Below are 15,681 nucleotides of genomic sequence, written 5' to 3' on the forward strand. Positions count from 1 at the left end.
TGTTGCCCTGGCTAGCTCATTTTTGGGGGTGTTGAAGATAAATACAGAGCAGTGGGGTTCAATGAAGTCGGGACTTGAACCTGGTTCCCTGACTCCAAAGTCAACACTTCTCCTACCGAGATAATATAGCATCTCATTCAACACACATATCTTTTTTTTCCCTTCTTTCTTTGCACCCATTCATAATTTTTGAAAAATTATGATTTATGACATCCTTTTCTTTTTAAATTTTGAGTTCCAAATTCTCTCTCTCCCTCCTGCCCCCTCTACCACCCACTAAGAAGGCAAGCAATAGTATATCAATTATACATGTTAAGTCATGCCAAACACATTTCCATATTAGCCATATTTCCAAAAAAAACAAGAAAAATAAAGTGAGAAAATTATACTTCAATCTTCATTCAGAGTTTATCAGTTCTCTCTCTAGAGGCTGACAACATTTTTCCATCATGAGTCCTTTGGAATTGTCTTGGATGATCGTATTGATCGGAGTAGTCAAGTCTTTCACAGTTGATCATCATTACAACATTGCTGTTACTGTGCATAATGGTCTCCTGGTTCTTCTCACTTCACTTTGCATCAGTTCATAGAGGTCTTGCCATGTTTTTTGGAAACCACTCCCCTTGTCACTTCCCATAGCATAATAGTACTCCATCACAGTCATATTCAAGATGCACATTTTGACACAGGGTCGGGAAGGGTAAGAGAAGCAAATTTAGCCATGGCAGTGGAAAATGCCAGTTTTGGTGAAACTGATATTCCTAAGTTCTGCTACCCTACCACCATCAGACAAAAGAGTTAGCACTGATCAGCTTGAGAGAAAGAAGGGAGTGAAGGGGAGGATATGAAGGAAGAGGGAAGGAAAACAGATAAGTATAGACAGAAAGAGACAGAGGGGAAATGGAGAGAGAGAGAGAGAGAGAGAGAGAGAGAGAGAGAGAGAGAGAGAGAGAAGACTGAGACTGATGTGCAATCAGACAAGAGGATGTTCTAACAGACAGGAACCCCAGAGGAAGGAGAAATCATTATGGCCCAGCTGTGCTCACCTAGAGGAGGTGGTATTTGGGCTCAACTTGTATGTATAACATCTGGAAAGGTAAAGAAGAGGTGGGGCAGGAGAAGGAGAGGGACATATTGGGTAAGAGGTGGAGGTGTTTAGTAATGAGAACACTGATCTGGCTAGAGTAGAAAGCTTTTATATGGGAATAACAGAAGATGAGACTGGAGAAGTAGGACACCACATTGGGAAGGGCTTGAATGCTGTGCTGGCTTTGGTCTTTATCCTACACGAAATGTAGAGCCACAAGAGGAAGCTTGATGTACTGGATAGCAGGCTGGTCTTAGAGTCAAGAAGACCTGAGTTCAAATCCCAACTGACACATTCTTGACTTTGTGACCGTGGGTAAGCCACTCTCTTACTGCACCAGGTAATTCAATAAGAGTACAAATTGTGGAGAAGGTACAAAATTGCATCCCTTCACCCACCAATAAAATCATAGATCAAAAAGCATTTTTTTTTTGGCAAGGCAATCAAGGTTAAGTGTCTTGCCCAGGGTCAATAAACATTTATTAAGCACCTACTATGTGCTAGTTACTGTGCTAAGCTCTGAGGATACAAAAAGAGACAAAAAAAAAGTCTCTGCCATCAAGGAGCTTAGTCTAGTTGGGGAGACAACATGCAAACAAATATTTACAAAGCAATCCATTTTGTTGTTCAGTTGTGTCCCACTTTTCATGACTCCATTTGGGGTTTTCTTGGCATAGGGGGCTAGAGTCGTTTGCCATTTTCTTCTCAGGCTCATTTTACAGATGAGGAAACTGGCTTACCTGGCATCACCCAGCTATTAAGTGTCTGGAGCTGGATTTGAACTCAAGTATTCCTGACTCCAGGCCCTGTGCTCTATTCAGTTCACCACCTAACTGCCCTTGAGACAGGATAAATAGGGAATAATTAACAGAGGGAAGGTACTGGAACTAAAAGGGGTTGGGAAAGACTTCCAGTAAAAGGTGGGATTTTCAAGTGATTAAACGAAATCAGGGAGGTCAGTAGGCAGAGCTGAAGAGGGAAGGCATCTTAGGCATGGGGGACAGGGAGAAAATGCCCAGATCCAGGGAAAACCAAAAAACAAGCAAAACATGGAAAGCTGGAGAATGATAAGGACGCTGTAAAATGGTTTTTGAATGGATGCGTGAGTGGCCCATGGAAAGAGAGACTTTAGGAAGATTATGTTATTATCCCTCTCAATACCTCCACCTCTGCCTGGATCTTCAGGAGAATTTCCCCTGGGGAGGCCTGGGTCCATCCCAATAGGAACATACTTCAGGGTCTGATAGCCAGGGCTACATACTGTATCTGCCCCTATTGCCTACCTCCGCCTGCCATGGGGACCATGGCAGAGGCTGGGCTGGATTTAAATAAGAATATGCACAGAAGACACTAGAGAAGTGTCAATTACAATGGTCATGAATTATTATTGTAATCATAATATTTAATTTTATGCTCCTATCTTGTTCCTCTGCCCCTTCCCAACCACTAACTTGAAATTACAAATTAATTGAAGGGAGTCCAGAGACCTGGGTTCTCTACCTCTTGCTCTCTCTGTGGCTTTGAAATCATTTTACCCTACAAATAACAGGGATGGATGAGGTGACCCCCAGGGTCCCTTCATGCCTTGACATTCTATGTTCTAAGGACTATTACAGCTCTAACATGGGAGCTCTCTAGCTAAACGGAAGGGAACAGTTACCTGCTAAGCACTTTATAAATACCAGATTTGATCCTCACAAACAACCTTGGGAGGTAGATGCTGTCATTATCTCCTTTTTATAGTTGAGGATATTGAGGCAGAGTTTGTCAAGTGACTTCCCAGGTTCACACAGCTGGTAAGTGTCTGAGGCTGGATTTGAACCCAGGTCCAACATTCTCTTCCCATTCTTTGTTTCAAGGGACCTCCCAGTTCTGACATTTCACATTCTAAGGGTCCTTTCAGCTCTCATGCTATGATCTAAGGATCCTTCCAGCTCCGATGCCCGCTAATTTAAGGATCATTCCAGTTCTAACAGGCTTTGTTGTGGGGACCTTTCCAGCCCTGACATTTTGTTGTAAGGGGCCTTTCTCAGCTCTGACATTCTGTGATCTGTCTATCCACTAGGACATGACACACACCCTCTGCTCCTAGCCATCTCCCTCTAGGCGTGGTGTGCGCAGGTGCACACACACACACACACACACACACACACACACACACACACACACACACACACACTTCTGTTCTGATGATCAGAGTTGGGCAACTTGATCAGTTGGATTCTGATTTAATCTGTGTCAGACTCAAGGGTGAACTCAAGACTCCTTTCGCTGAACCCTTGGCCTTTGACTAGGCAGGAGTGAGACAGGTGAAGGCCAAAGGGGTGCACACAGCAGGGCCAGAGCCTGGGGAGGGGGACAGGAAACACAGACATTGTGCCAATAGTTTATGTATTGGAAATAGCCCTGGGTGACCCATTCTAAGACCTAGAGTCTGATCATCCCTAACTTCTGGAAACTGGAGACAGGGTTAAGCCCCTTGAGGCCAGGAAATGAGCCCTTCATTTCTGTCTTTGTATCCTCAGTGGGGCAGGTAGGTGGTGCAGTGGATGGAGCACCAGTGTAGGAGTCAGGAGGACCTGAGTTCAAATCTCACCTCAGACACTGAACACTTACTAGCTGTGTGACCTTGGGCAAGTCACTTAATCCCAATTGCCTCATCCTGGCTCATCTCCAGTCATCCTGATGAATATCTGGTCACTGGATTCAGAAGACTCTGGAGGAGAAGTGAGGCTGGTGGCCTGCACAGCCCTCCCTCACTCAAAACAAAGTCAAATGCAAGTCTTGTCACTATTTCTCTGATGGCATGGTCTTCTTCAGCAACAAAGGACGAACACACACATCCTCAGTACCTAGCATGGTGTCTGGCACATAGTAGGCATTGAATAAGTGTTTGATGATTAATTGATTAGTCAGGGACCCATGTTCCCAGAGAATATAGCTTTAGGTATTCAGAGAAGGGAAACAATAGAATGTCCATTAGGCTAGTTGGCTTTAGACTCCTTTAGTAACAGGTCATCTGTGAAATGGGCACTTTGGGTGTGGAGGTTTCTGGGACAGTATCATGTCATCAGCATCATCCTTAAAGGTCCAAGACTTCCCGAATCCATTGAGGATCAGTCCCTTCAGCCTTGGTCCCCTGTCTAACTCTGGAACCGTTGGTGGGAGGGCCCAGATGGCCCAACAGATCTCCCCAAGTAGGAGTGAACTCCTGAGGCCTCTTTGGAGGCAGCAAGCAGTCCCAGTACATCCCAAAATAACAATAACAATAATAATGATAAAGCCCCTAGGTTCAAATCCCAGTTCTGCCTCTTACTAACTGTATGGCAAGACAAGGCATCTCCCTTGTATACAAAGTGCTTTGTAAGCCTTCCCTGGGTCTCCTGGATGATACACTTCATGTTGGCAGAGATTGTGTCTTATTTAAATTTTGAAGCTCCTGCAGAGGCTGGGATTTGCACCCACTGCATGCTTAATAAGTGTTTATCGAACTGACTCCTGTTTTATTGATTCCAGACCCTGTGGTTTGATCTACATCAGCGTCTCTCTGATGGAAACAGCACGGCTTGCACTGTGAGTACCCATCCTCCACAGGTTTTCTCTACTTCTTGGAGGGCGACCCCACTGCTGGTCAGAATGCTCAGCTTCTCTGAAATGAGGACCTTATAAAACAAACATCAGTGGTTGCTAGAAGACTGCAATTGGCTGCTTGGTCCAATGAATGCAAGACACCACGAGGTACAAAGTGGCAGTCCATCCAAGGACTGAATTGCCTCGTACAAAATTGGAAAGGATTCTCCTCACAGCTGCAACAGGGGAGAAGTGTAGTCACAGGACCTGTGTAAAATGGGGCAAACATCACACTGAGGGTGGAGTATTCATAAGGTTTAGAGCTAGAAGAAAACTGAGAGACTATCTAGTCCAGGGGTTCTTAACCTGGAGGCCATGAACTTGTTTTTAAAAATATTTTGATAACTGCATTTTAATATAATTGGTTTCCTTCTGTAATCATATGTATTTTATGTATTCATATAAAGCATTATTCTGAGAAGGAGTCCATTGGTCTGATCAGACTGCCAATGGGGGCCATAACACAAACGAGGTAAAGAACCCTTGGGCTAGACCAACTCTTTTGTTTTACAGATGAGGAAACCAAAACCCAGAGAGGTTAAATAATGTTCCTGAAGTAACAGAGAGTAAAGAACCTAGTCATACTTTGAAACCCATGTCCCCTGAGTTGGTAGCTCATCTATCTCCTTTCTCTTCCCTCAGTATCTACTGTTGGTGAGACAAGAGATGGTGGTGTCACGGGAACACCTTGGTGAATTCCTGAGCTCTCTGAGGCAGTACCTGAGGAGCACAGCCGAGGATAGCCACTGCTTCCAGTAAGTCTTTCTTGATTTATTGGGAGGGAAGGAACACTACCTCCTCAGCTGTAGGGACATGAAATCTAGGGTCCCTTCATTCCCTGCTGGTCATACCTTCATGCAGAGATTTGAGGAAACAGTGATTGGTATGTCCTAGCAAACCCACCAACCCTGGTTCCTTAGCTATTGCCAAAGCATTGATGGAATGACTAAGAAGGAGTGAGTGTCCTCTGGTTCTAGAGGGATCAGAAGGGACCTTAAGCATTGATAAAGTGCCAAGAACTGAGCTAATTGCTTCACAGATGTAATCTCATTTTTTCTGCACGGCTCTGAAAGGTAAGTGCTTTTATTATCCTCATTTTATTGTTCAGGAAACTAAAGCAGACAGAGGTTAAATGACTCACCCAGGATCATACAGTTAATAAGTACCTGAGGCTGGATTTGAACTCAGGTCTTCTTGACTCCACTACATTACCAAGGCAGAAGACAGAGGTGAGGGCAAGGAGATTGGAAGAACGGCAATACTGAAAGAGTACCCACTTATCAAAGCCCCATGAACCCCCACCCCATAGCCATGACCTTGACCTTCTGACTCCATTTTTTCCCAGTTCCAGCCTCCATCCAGTGCCCTAATGCCATTCTCTTTCTCTGGCTCCATGCCTCCTACCCACTACAACTTATCCATCCTATGTCTTATGACAGGTGCTTCCTATTTCTAGGATCTATGATTCTATCGTGTCATCAGTATGATGCAATGGGGAAAATGCTGAAGTGATTTGGAGTTGATATCTTGTTTCAAACATTTCCTGTGACACTTACTAGCCATGAGTGTGTCACATAATATTTTTTGAGCCTTAGTTTTATTATCTGTAATATGGGTATAGTACTACTTTTACTCTCCATCTCAGAGCATAGTTATAAGGAAAGCATTTGGTAAACCTTGATGTGCTAAATGAGAGTAGTCATTATCATATTCATATCAGGGGGTCATTGACCTTGTCGCATAAGCGAATCCCTGATGATAACCAATGGAAGAGGGCTAGGGAGACTCTGGGGACACCAGCACAATCTCACAGGAAACCTCAGAAGAAAACAGATTTGATGACATTGCATGGCAGAATCAGGATCTAAAAAGGTTTCAACAGGTTTGACTCTTGGACTAAATTTAATAAGATGATACTTAATAGGGACAAATGTAAATCTTACACTCAGGTTCAAAAAATCAATTTCCCATGTACAAAATAGAGGAAGTATGGCAAAGTAAAACTTCATCTGGAAAAACACGTATGAAGGTTTTAGTTGAGGACAAGCTCAATATAAGGGAACAGTACCATTTATTGTCCACTCCCCTCCTCCAAAATACAATCTGAGTCTGCATTAGCAGAAGCAATGTACAGGATAAAGACAATGGTGGTCCAATTTACCTTGGTTAAACCACATGTTCAGTTCTGAGTAACATGTTTTAGGAAAGGCATTCATGAGCTGGAGATCATCCAGAAAAGGGTCAGGAGGGAGAAGGGCTGTCAGAAGATCTATTGAAGGAAGTGGGGATGTTTTACCTGGAGAAGAAATAACTCAAGATGTATGGGATATCTCTCTTCAAGAATATGAAGGATTGTAATGGAGAAGAAGGATTGAGCTTGTTCTGATTGACTTCAGAGAGAAGAGCCAGGAGAATGATGGCAAGTGGCAGAGAAGGAGACTGAGACTTAGCCCCTAGGGAAGGACTTCCTAACAACTAAAGCTATCACCAAGTGAAAGGCACTCAGTGCCTGAGGAGACCAGCTCCTCCTCATTAGAGGGCTTCCAGCAGAGTCTTGGATGAATTTTTGTACCCCTATGGGTTAGACTAGGTGCTTGTTGAGTACCATTCTGTCTTTGTTGTCTTACCCATTAGTGACTCTGACAATGAATACCTCAGAACAATTGGTTTGGTTTGGGGGGGGGGGGGGAGGTGGTACTCCCATTAGACCATACTGTATAAGCCTAGTCGCTCTGCTATCTCCATTACCTTCATTCATTTATTTTACAAAATATCTATCAAAGACCTGTATTCAAAGCACTATGTGATCCTGGGCAAGTGACTTAATGGCTGCCTGGCTTAGTTTCCTCAACTGTTAAATGAAGATAATAAGAACCCCTACTTCCCAGGATTGTGGTGAGGATTGTATGAGCTAATGTTTGTAAAGCACTTAGTACAGTGCCTGGCACATAGTAGGTGCTTAATAAGTACTTGTTTCTTCCTTCTCTCCTTTCCTTCCTTCATCCGTCCCTCCCTCCTTTCCTTCATCCCTCCCTCCTTCCCTTCTTTCCTTTCTTCCATCCTCCTCTCCACATTTCCTTCCTTCATCCCTCCCTCCCTTCCTTCTTTCATTTTTTTCCCTGCCTTCCTGTCTTCCTTCCTATGACTAAGAACTATTTATGGTCTCAGAACCCTCCATGTTTCTGGAGTTCATAGTGTTTGTATGCTATAGTGCGCTTTCCCAGTAGTTTCATAGAGTTAGAAAGACCCTTAACAATTATCTAGTACAGAGGTTTTTAATAATTTTTTGTGTCATGGGGCAGCAATTGCATAAAATAAAATGCATAGGATTCTAAACCAATTATGTTGAAAAATAATTATCAAAATATTTTTTTAAAAAACAAGTTTACAGACCACAGGTTAAGAATGTTCTGTTCTAAGAATGCCTAGTCCAACAAGCTCATTTAACAGAGAAGGAAACTGAGGCACAAATAAGGGAAAGTGACTTGCCCAAGGTAACACAGGTTACAAGTAGGATAACCAGGAATTTAACTCAATTCTTCTAAACCCAGTTCTGTTGTCTCTGTGATGTTCCCCCACCCCCCCACCTCTCTCCTTTCAGCATCACTGCTGTGAGACTCTCTGATGGCTTCACCTTCGTTGTCTATGAGTTCTGGGAGACTGATGAGGAGTGGAAGAGGTAGGACCAAGTCAATTTCCAGCATTTTACCTTGATGACTCAGGGTGCCAGGGAGCCTGCTCAGGAAGACTTCCCAAACCAGGGAAATAAATCTCTAGCCTCCCTTGATGATTTGTTGCACAGCTGATTCTGCTGCCCTTATGGAGTACGTGGTTTCTTTTTTTTTTTTTCTTCCTTCCTTCTCTCCCTCTCTCCTTTCTTCTTTCTTTCTCTTTCCTTCCTTCTTTCCTTTCTTCCTTCCTTCCTTCCCTGGGAGTTACTTAAGCCCAATCTGCATCCAGTGCACCATGACTCCACAGTGGAAACCCTGCTCCAGGGAGAGGGGATATTTCTGTTCTGTAGAGTATCTAGGCCCCTCAGGCTTGAGAATCCTTTTGTTGAAGCCCAAATGTCCTGTCCAGTTGGGAAAGGTGAATAGTTACCTGAGTACAGACTTGCCCCACAGGGATGACAGAACGAGGGCCCTGAAGAACCTGACACAGCTCCTTCTCATTTGGTGACTTCCTAGAAACCAGGAATTATTGGTATCTAAGCAATGTCAGTCCTTCCAGCAGAATCAGTGAAGTCCCCAGGGAGGAATGGAAAGATATTCCCCACGTCATCCACCTTCCTTGAGGATTCTAGGTGGTGTAATAGATAAGAATACTGGTCTTGGAGTCTGGAGGACCTGAGTTCAAACCTGCCTCAGGCATTTCCTTAGTTGGATGACCCTGGGCAAGTCCTTATCCTCTCTCAGCCAGGTCTGTCTTGTGGGAAATGGGGAACAAGAGCACCTGCTTCCCCGGTGAGGATCAAGTGAGATGAGGTATGTAAAGCCCTAGGCAAACCTTCTGGCCCTAGAGATACACTAGGTATGATTCATCCTCCAATCCATTCAAATATGGATTGAGTAAGAGAGTAGAGTAGGTGACAGGTTTTTGTTTTTTTTTAAAAGAGCAAAGTCACTAGCTCCCTGTTGGCAATAATAATAATGAGATACATTCAGATCTGGTGGATAGGGAGCTGGCCCTGGGCTTCAGGAAGATGCCAGTTCAAATCCTACCTCTCTGACCCATACTGGCTATGTGATCCTGGTCAAGTTATTTAATCTCTCACTGCCCAAAGCAACTAACTAAAACTCATAATTGTAGAAAAGGCGCTGACCTGCAATAGTAAAGAGAATTTCCTCACCTAGAAGTCCCCTATATTAATGAAATCAGAGGTCTGGTCTTTATCCCTAATATTTTCACATTTTCTTCAGGCTTTAAGGTTTAGAAAGTGCTTTCCTCATATCAGCCCTTCCAGACTTTGACTAATTAGAAGGTTTAGTGGACAGAGCCCCTATCCACTAAGAGTCAGGAAGACCTGAGTTTGAATCCTGCCTCCTATACTAACTAGCTGTGTGACCCTGGGTGAGTCACCTAACTTCTGAATGCCTCAATTTCCTCACAAATCGAAGATAATCTTAGCACCTACCCCCAGGATTGTTGTGAGAATAAAATGAGAGACTATTTGTAAAGTGCTTTGTAAACCTTAGAGCACTATGTAAATAATGGCTATTAATTATTATCACCATCAGGAAAGTATTATTTCCATTTTACAGTCTGAGAGTAGTGGTGACTTACCCTGGGTCACAGGGCTAGCAGCAGAACCAGATCTGAATGCGTCTGGTTATTATTTTGTCAACAGAAAGCTAGTGGCTCTGCTCCTTTAAAAGACAAAAACAACTCTCACCTTCTTCCCCCTCTCACTTTCCCCACATATTTTAATGAATTGTAGGCTGAATAAGGCCAATCATTTCTCTAGGGCTAGAAGGTTTGCCAAGGGTTTTACATATATCCTCTCCCTTGATCCTCACTGGGGAAGCAGATGCTTTCATTCCCCCATTTCCCAGCTGAGAGACCCAGGTCCTCTGACTCTAAGTGAAGTGGTCCGTGCAAATAGCTATCCTCCATACAAACAAATCTTGTCCCAAGTCAATCCAGTGCCATTTTAGTTAATCCAAAGAGTCTGTTCCAGCATCTAAAAGTGTTTGCACAATATGCATGTTGTCCTCCCTGGGGTTCAGGTTCTTCATTCGTAACACGAGGCCATGAGACAAGAGGGTCCCTTCAAGGTCCCTTCCCTCCCGGGACCACATTCAGAATCTCAGATTCCCATCATTACAATAATCTCTTCGCACAGAATCACGGACTCTGAGTTGCATCTGAACAAGAATACCTCCCTTTTCAACATTCCCAACAAGTGGTCTGAAGATCTCCTGAGAAAGGGAGTCCCCCGACCCCCCGAGTCAGTGGAGGCCACTTGGGGTCAGCTCTAACGTTTCAGAGATTTTCCCTTGCGTCTTCTGTTTCCCTCCAGTTTCCTTCGCTGCCCTTACTTCAGCCTTTCAGAACCAGTTTCTCTTGACCTATCAACCCTCCAAGTATTGGAAGGTAGCTCTCATGTAACTCCCCTCTGTCTTCTTTTCTCCAGCAGCTACTTTCCCTCCACACCAGACCTTCCTCTTCATTTTTTGCAATTTTCTGTTTTTCAATTCTGCCCCTTTACCATTTTACAAAATCTTCTTTATAATGCTGCCTCTGTGCGGTTTATGTACAGACATCACTGTGGAGGGAGGGCTCTCTTGCCCTCCTTTACAGAAGGGGCAGCAAACAGGTGAGTCCCAAAGGAGGAAAGCCAGAGACAGTCCTTGGGCATTGCATAGCAGGGAAGGGGTTCTAATATTCTCCCAGGCCTCAGAAAACTTGGTTTCCCTGAAATGACATCACCAGTCTTCCTCAAGTCTGAACCAAAATATCGTTCCCTGGAGTGGTATAGTGGGTGCCTGGTGTTGAATATGAGTACTCCTGGAAGCCAAATCCTGAACCCAGAGACGGATGCCCTTTGAAATGTGTGTGGCTGAGATAAGAGGGGAGGCTGGATGGGCGTCAGGCCTGACTTAAGTATCCCTGTTGATGAAGATTTTTCTGCTTGAATCTGGGACCAAACTCCCATCTTCTATTAACTTGAGTGAGATGGTGGAATGAGATAAAGGCATTGAAAAATGCGCCGTGCTGCATGAGCATAAGTAGGCTCAGGTTGTTAACTTTCCTAGTCTCTCTCTCTCTCTCTCTCTCTCCCTCCCTCTCTCTCTCTCTCTCTCTCTCTCTCTCTCTCTCTCTCTCTCTCTCTCTCTCTCTCTCTCTCTCTCTCTCTCACACACACACACACACACACACATACACACAAGTGTTTTCTAAGGAACCCCGACAATTCAGAACCTCCAGGGGCCATAGGCATTGTGGAGAGACTGGCAAAAGTGTCCAGAGCAAGGGCTAAGGTAGGATTTGGGGCTCTGAGATCTGATTTTGTGCCCAGGGGAAGATCAGCCAGAAAAGGGAAAGGAGCAGGAATCTGGGCAGGACTTGCTCCCCATCTGACTCAGGGCCAGAGAAAGAACACTGGGCTCGGTAGTCCAAAGGTCTGAGTGCTAATCTTGACAGTGCCAGTCACTTCCCCCTCTAGAACTTATCTGTAAAATGAAGGGGCTAGACTAGAATAGGTCTTCTTAACCTTTCTCTGTGTGTGTGTGTGTGTGTGTATGTGTGTGTGTATATGTGTGTGTATGTGTGGCTGTGGGTGGAGGCCTCCTCCTCCAGCTCTTTTGAGGGTCACAACCAATGGCGCAGAATTTGGGTTGCTCCTCCAGCATCCCTCTCTTTCACCCTCTAGCTGGCCCACTTTTCAGTCAAACGCGTCTGACACCATTTCTCCCAGAGGCGGCTTCTTCACATCTATCCCATGTCTTCAATGCACAACCCTGGGTTGGCTGGGTCTTCCCGAGATCATAGTGTTTTAGCACCCACAGCCATACAGTCTCAGCAGAAGAACGCCAATGTTGAAATGATGGGCTCTGGTAACTGGAGGTCACTGGAAGGACCTTGCTCATTCTTGAACACAATCCAGTCCCACTGACCTCTTCTCATTCAATCCTCCTTTTCCATCTACGCTGTCTATTCCTACGTGACCTGAATGACTAGCTGCATGTTGTAATTTGGGTAATGTGGGTCAGGGCAGGCATTAAGTATTTAAAAGCCAGCAAAGAGAAGTAGAGCCCTTTAAATGAATCATATTTGCTGAGCACTAGAGGGGCAAGCTAAGTGGAGCCATTAGAGCACTGGGCTTGGAATCAAGAAGCCTTATCTTCCTGAGTTCAAATTCAGCCTCAGATAATTACTAGTTGTGTGACCCCGGGCAAGTCACTTCACCCTGTTTGCCTCAGTTTCCTCATCTGTAAAATAAACTGGAGAAGGAAATGGCAATCTATTCCAATATCTTTGCCAAGAAAACCCTAAATGGGGTCACAAAGAATGGGAAATGACTGAATAACATCAGCCAGGTGCTGTGCATAAGAACTGTGGTCTTTGCCCTCAATTCCGGTGGCAGAGAACAGAAGGAACCCAGATAGAAAGACCCACCATATTATAAGTGTCAGTTGAACAGAGCAGGCTATCCACCCAAGTGCTGTGCAACAGCTGAAGGGTCTGGCTAAGATTTAAATGATCAGGGAACTCTGTGAAATGGGAAGGAAAGGAGGACTCCAGACCTAGGTCCTTCCACGGAGCTGGAAGGAATGCTCTAGCAGCGAGACAGCCAGAGATGGGGGGTGCAGGGCAAAATAGAGAGGGAGGGAGAAGCAGAGAGGAAGGGAGAGAGAAACAGAAATAGGGAAGGAAATCATCGATAGGGAAGGAAGACAGGGAGGGTGAGACAAAAGAAGAGGACAGAGAGACAGGAAAAATAGAAAGGGATTAGGACTAGGAATCAGGAGCCTGGGGTTTTGACCCTAATAAGCTATATGACCTTGGGTAAATAATTTTCATTCTCTGAGTCTTAGCTCCTATGTCTGTAAAATAAGAGGGATATTTGGAGCTCTTTCTAGCCATAGTATTCGGTGATTTTTATTCCAAGTTAGTTTTCCCAGACCACACAGAAGGACAGGGGCAGAGCTAGCCATAGGTGACCCTTGGATTTCCAGGCCCCTTCCTTGAAGTGTTATTCAGGACTCCAGACCCTTGGATCCATGCAAAGGGTATTAAAAAAAAAAGTACATTCCTCCTCCTTTCTTCCCCTCTTTCCCCTCCCCTTCTCTACTTGTGTTTCAGGCACCTGCAAAGCCCGGTTTGCAAAGCCTTCCGGCATGTGAAGGTAGATACACTGACCCAACCCGAAGCTGTCTCCAACATTCCAGTGCCAGGTAAGGGCTTGGGCTACAGGGAATACCGGGGTCCCTGGAGAATTGAAATGATGCCCAGAGGACATTTGGATGTAGGGAGAGGGGCTTTGGAAGGGGAGAACATGACTTAGACTGTCTATTCAAAACATCATTAATGTAGCTGTGATCTTTCACACACAGCAATATAGATGAAGAAAATAAAAAATAAAAAAAAAAGACAATCATCAGAACAGGTTGAGTCAAAGACCAAGAAAAAGCTGAGAAATCTTTGCAGAAAAGGGATCAATTTGACCTCTGAGTCTTCCTGACCTAAGTACTCAGATTTCTGAATTTGTAGAAAACCTTTAAAAAAATCAGAACTGTGAATCAGTGAGACTGTTCCCAAACCCCATATCTCTTTGCACCTGCCTTGGGACAAGTAATACCGGGTTTGTATTGTGGGGTGGGAGCATCACCGTCACTTCGTGGAAAACATGCCTCCATTCTGGGCAGACAGATAAGCATTTAAAAAAAAAAAAAAGCATCTTCTGGAGATAGTGCCTTGATCCAAAGGAGAGCCCCTAATGTCAAGATTCTCAGGCACAATTCTCGTTGATGGAAAGTCCTTTGGGAGTGGGGCTAGGTGACCTCAAAAGGTCCCTTCCAGTTATAAATTTTGTCAAACCTTTCCCTTTTCCCTGGGGACAGTGAGCAAGAGGTTGCCATCATTCAAATGTCACACATTCTCACCTTTTTATTCCCTTTGTAGCTGCTTGGTGCACTCTGAATCAAGACTGAGGCAGCCCTCCTAAAGGACTCAGAATGTCAGACCAGGGACTTGGCCACTCATTATAAAGAATTGTGTGTCTTTTCTAAGAACCTCGTTATAACTGCTGTCTTTTCAATACACTTCTAAACAGGAATGTATTTTCTTGTTGTTTGAAGTGAAGGAAAATAATCCCTCCTCCCCCCTCTCCAGTCCCCATCATTAAACTGTACCCTTGGGGTTCCCCTCTCCCTCTGTTACTGTCAGAGTATTTGAGGCTGTTTCCTTTAAGGCCAGATAAAGTTTAGGGCCGTGAAGGAGGCAGAACCAACCAAGATCTTTCTAGATCAGGCAAGAAGCACAATCCTCCCCCTGACAGTGCACCTCTTAGCAGCAGCTGCCCCTCTGAGCACCCACCATCGCCCAGTTACGAAGTAGCTACATCCCAACTAGCCCCACGAGGTCCCCTCGCTTCCCAGCTTCCCACAGCCCACAACCCATCCTTCTCTCGTTCTCTTCTGCTTTCTACCCAGGCTTCCACTTCCCCTCAATGCCCATGATTCATTTCCTTCACTTTGAAAACCATGCATGACCACTCAACCTTCGTGTGCTTTCTCCTGGTCCCTAACAGATCCATTTATTTACTTATTTATCGGTGTGCTACTTTTCCCTTTGGTATCTGAGACTAACGTAGGGTCACCGGCCCCTTAGGCTGCTAACTAGTCTTCTCTGCCTTTGGGGTAGTCCTGGTGGATAGTGTCACTCCTTCCTCTCTTAGGAGCCTCAAGCCTCTAGATTTAAACTGTAGAACTTTGCAAAATGTCAGTACGGTATTTTAGCTAATGTAAACAGTTTGCTATTAGGTGAGGAATAAACTCTGATTGAGGAACAGCTATGGAGTATGTGTTTTTCCTTTCTGACCCCTGTAACCCTCCCAACATCTTAACTCTTAGCAATTTTATCATAAATATGGATTTTCTAGTGTGGGCTGAAATGATTGATCACATGGCAAGAAAACATATGTGCTTTGAGGGGGAAGAAACTCCATATAGAGTCTGAAGGCTTGGATTCAAATCTTGACCCTGCTATCACTGGGGTGACTTGGGACACATCATTTGACCACCCTTGGGCCTCAATTTCCTCATCTGAAAAATAATAGGGTCAGGCTAGGTCTCTAGACCTGCTCTAAATCCTGTGAACATTAGAAATGAGGGACTATATAGGCAGAAGGAGACAGAGATTTGTTTTGTTTGATTATGCATATTTATTGCAAGAATTTGGGGGGGGGAGGAGTTGATGGGAAGGAGAAAGAATAAATGTTTGTTCATTGACAAAATTAATTA

At 44.5% G+C, this 15,681-nt stretch overlaps 1 protein-coding gene across 3 annotated transcripts in view; it reads left to right on the forward strand.

Annotated features, from left to right (window-relative positions):
- The window catches only part of NECAB2 (N-terminal EF-hand calcium binding protein 2), a 52,911-nt gene extending 37,682 nt beyond the window's left edge, over window positions 1-15,229 (forward strand). For 2 of the 3 annotated variants that reach the window (XM_072636170.1, XM_072636172.1), the window contains 5 exons: window positions 4,604-4,660; window positions 5,360-5,472; window positions 8,319-8,396; window positions 13,523-13,614; window positions 14,342-15,229. In XM_072636170.1, coding sequence (XP_072492271.1) covers window positions 4,604-4,660; window positions 5,360-5,472; window positions 8,319-8,396; window positions 13,523-13,614; window positions 14,342-14,370 — 369 coding nt within the window. In that variant the 3' untranslated portion in view covers window positions 14,371-15,229. The remainder of the gene's footprint in view (window positions 1-4,603; window positions 4,661-5,359; window positions 5,473-8,318; window positions 8,397-13,522; window positions 13,615-14,341) is intronic. The other variant, XM_072636171.1, reaches the window with a different exon arrangement.
- Window positions 15,230-15,681: the final 452 nt, after the last annotated feature.

This window comes from Notamacropus eugenii, chromosome 1 (assembly GCF_028372415.1).
Source record: "Notamacropus eugenii isolate mMacEug1 chromosome 1, mMacEug1.pri_v2, whole genome shotgun sequence".
In the NCBI taxonomy this organism is placed as follows: domain Eukaryota; kingdom Metazoa; phylum Chordata; class Mammalia; order Diprotodontia; family Macropodidae; genus Notamacropus; species Notamacropus eugenii.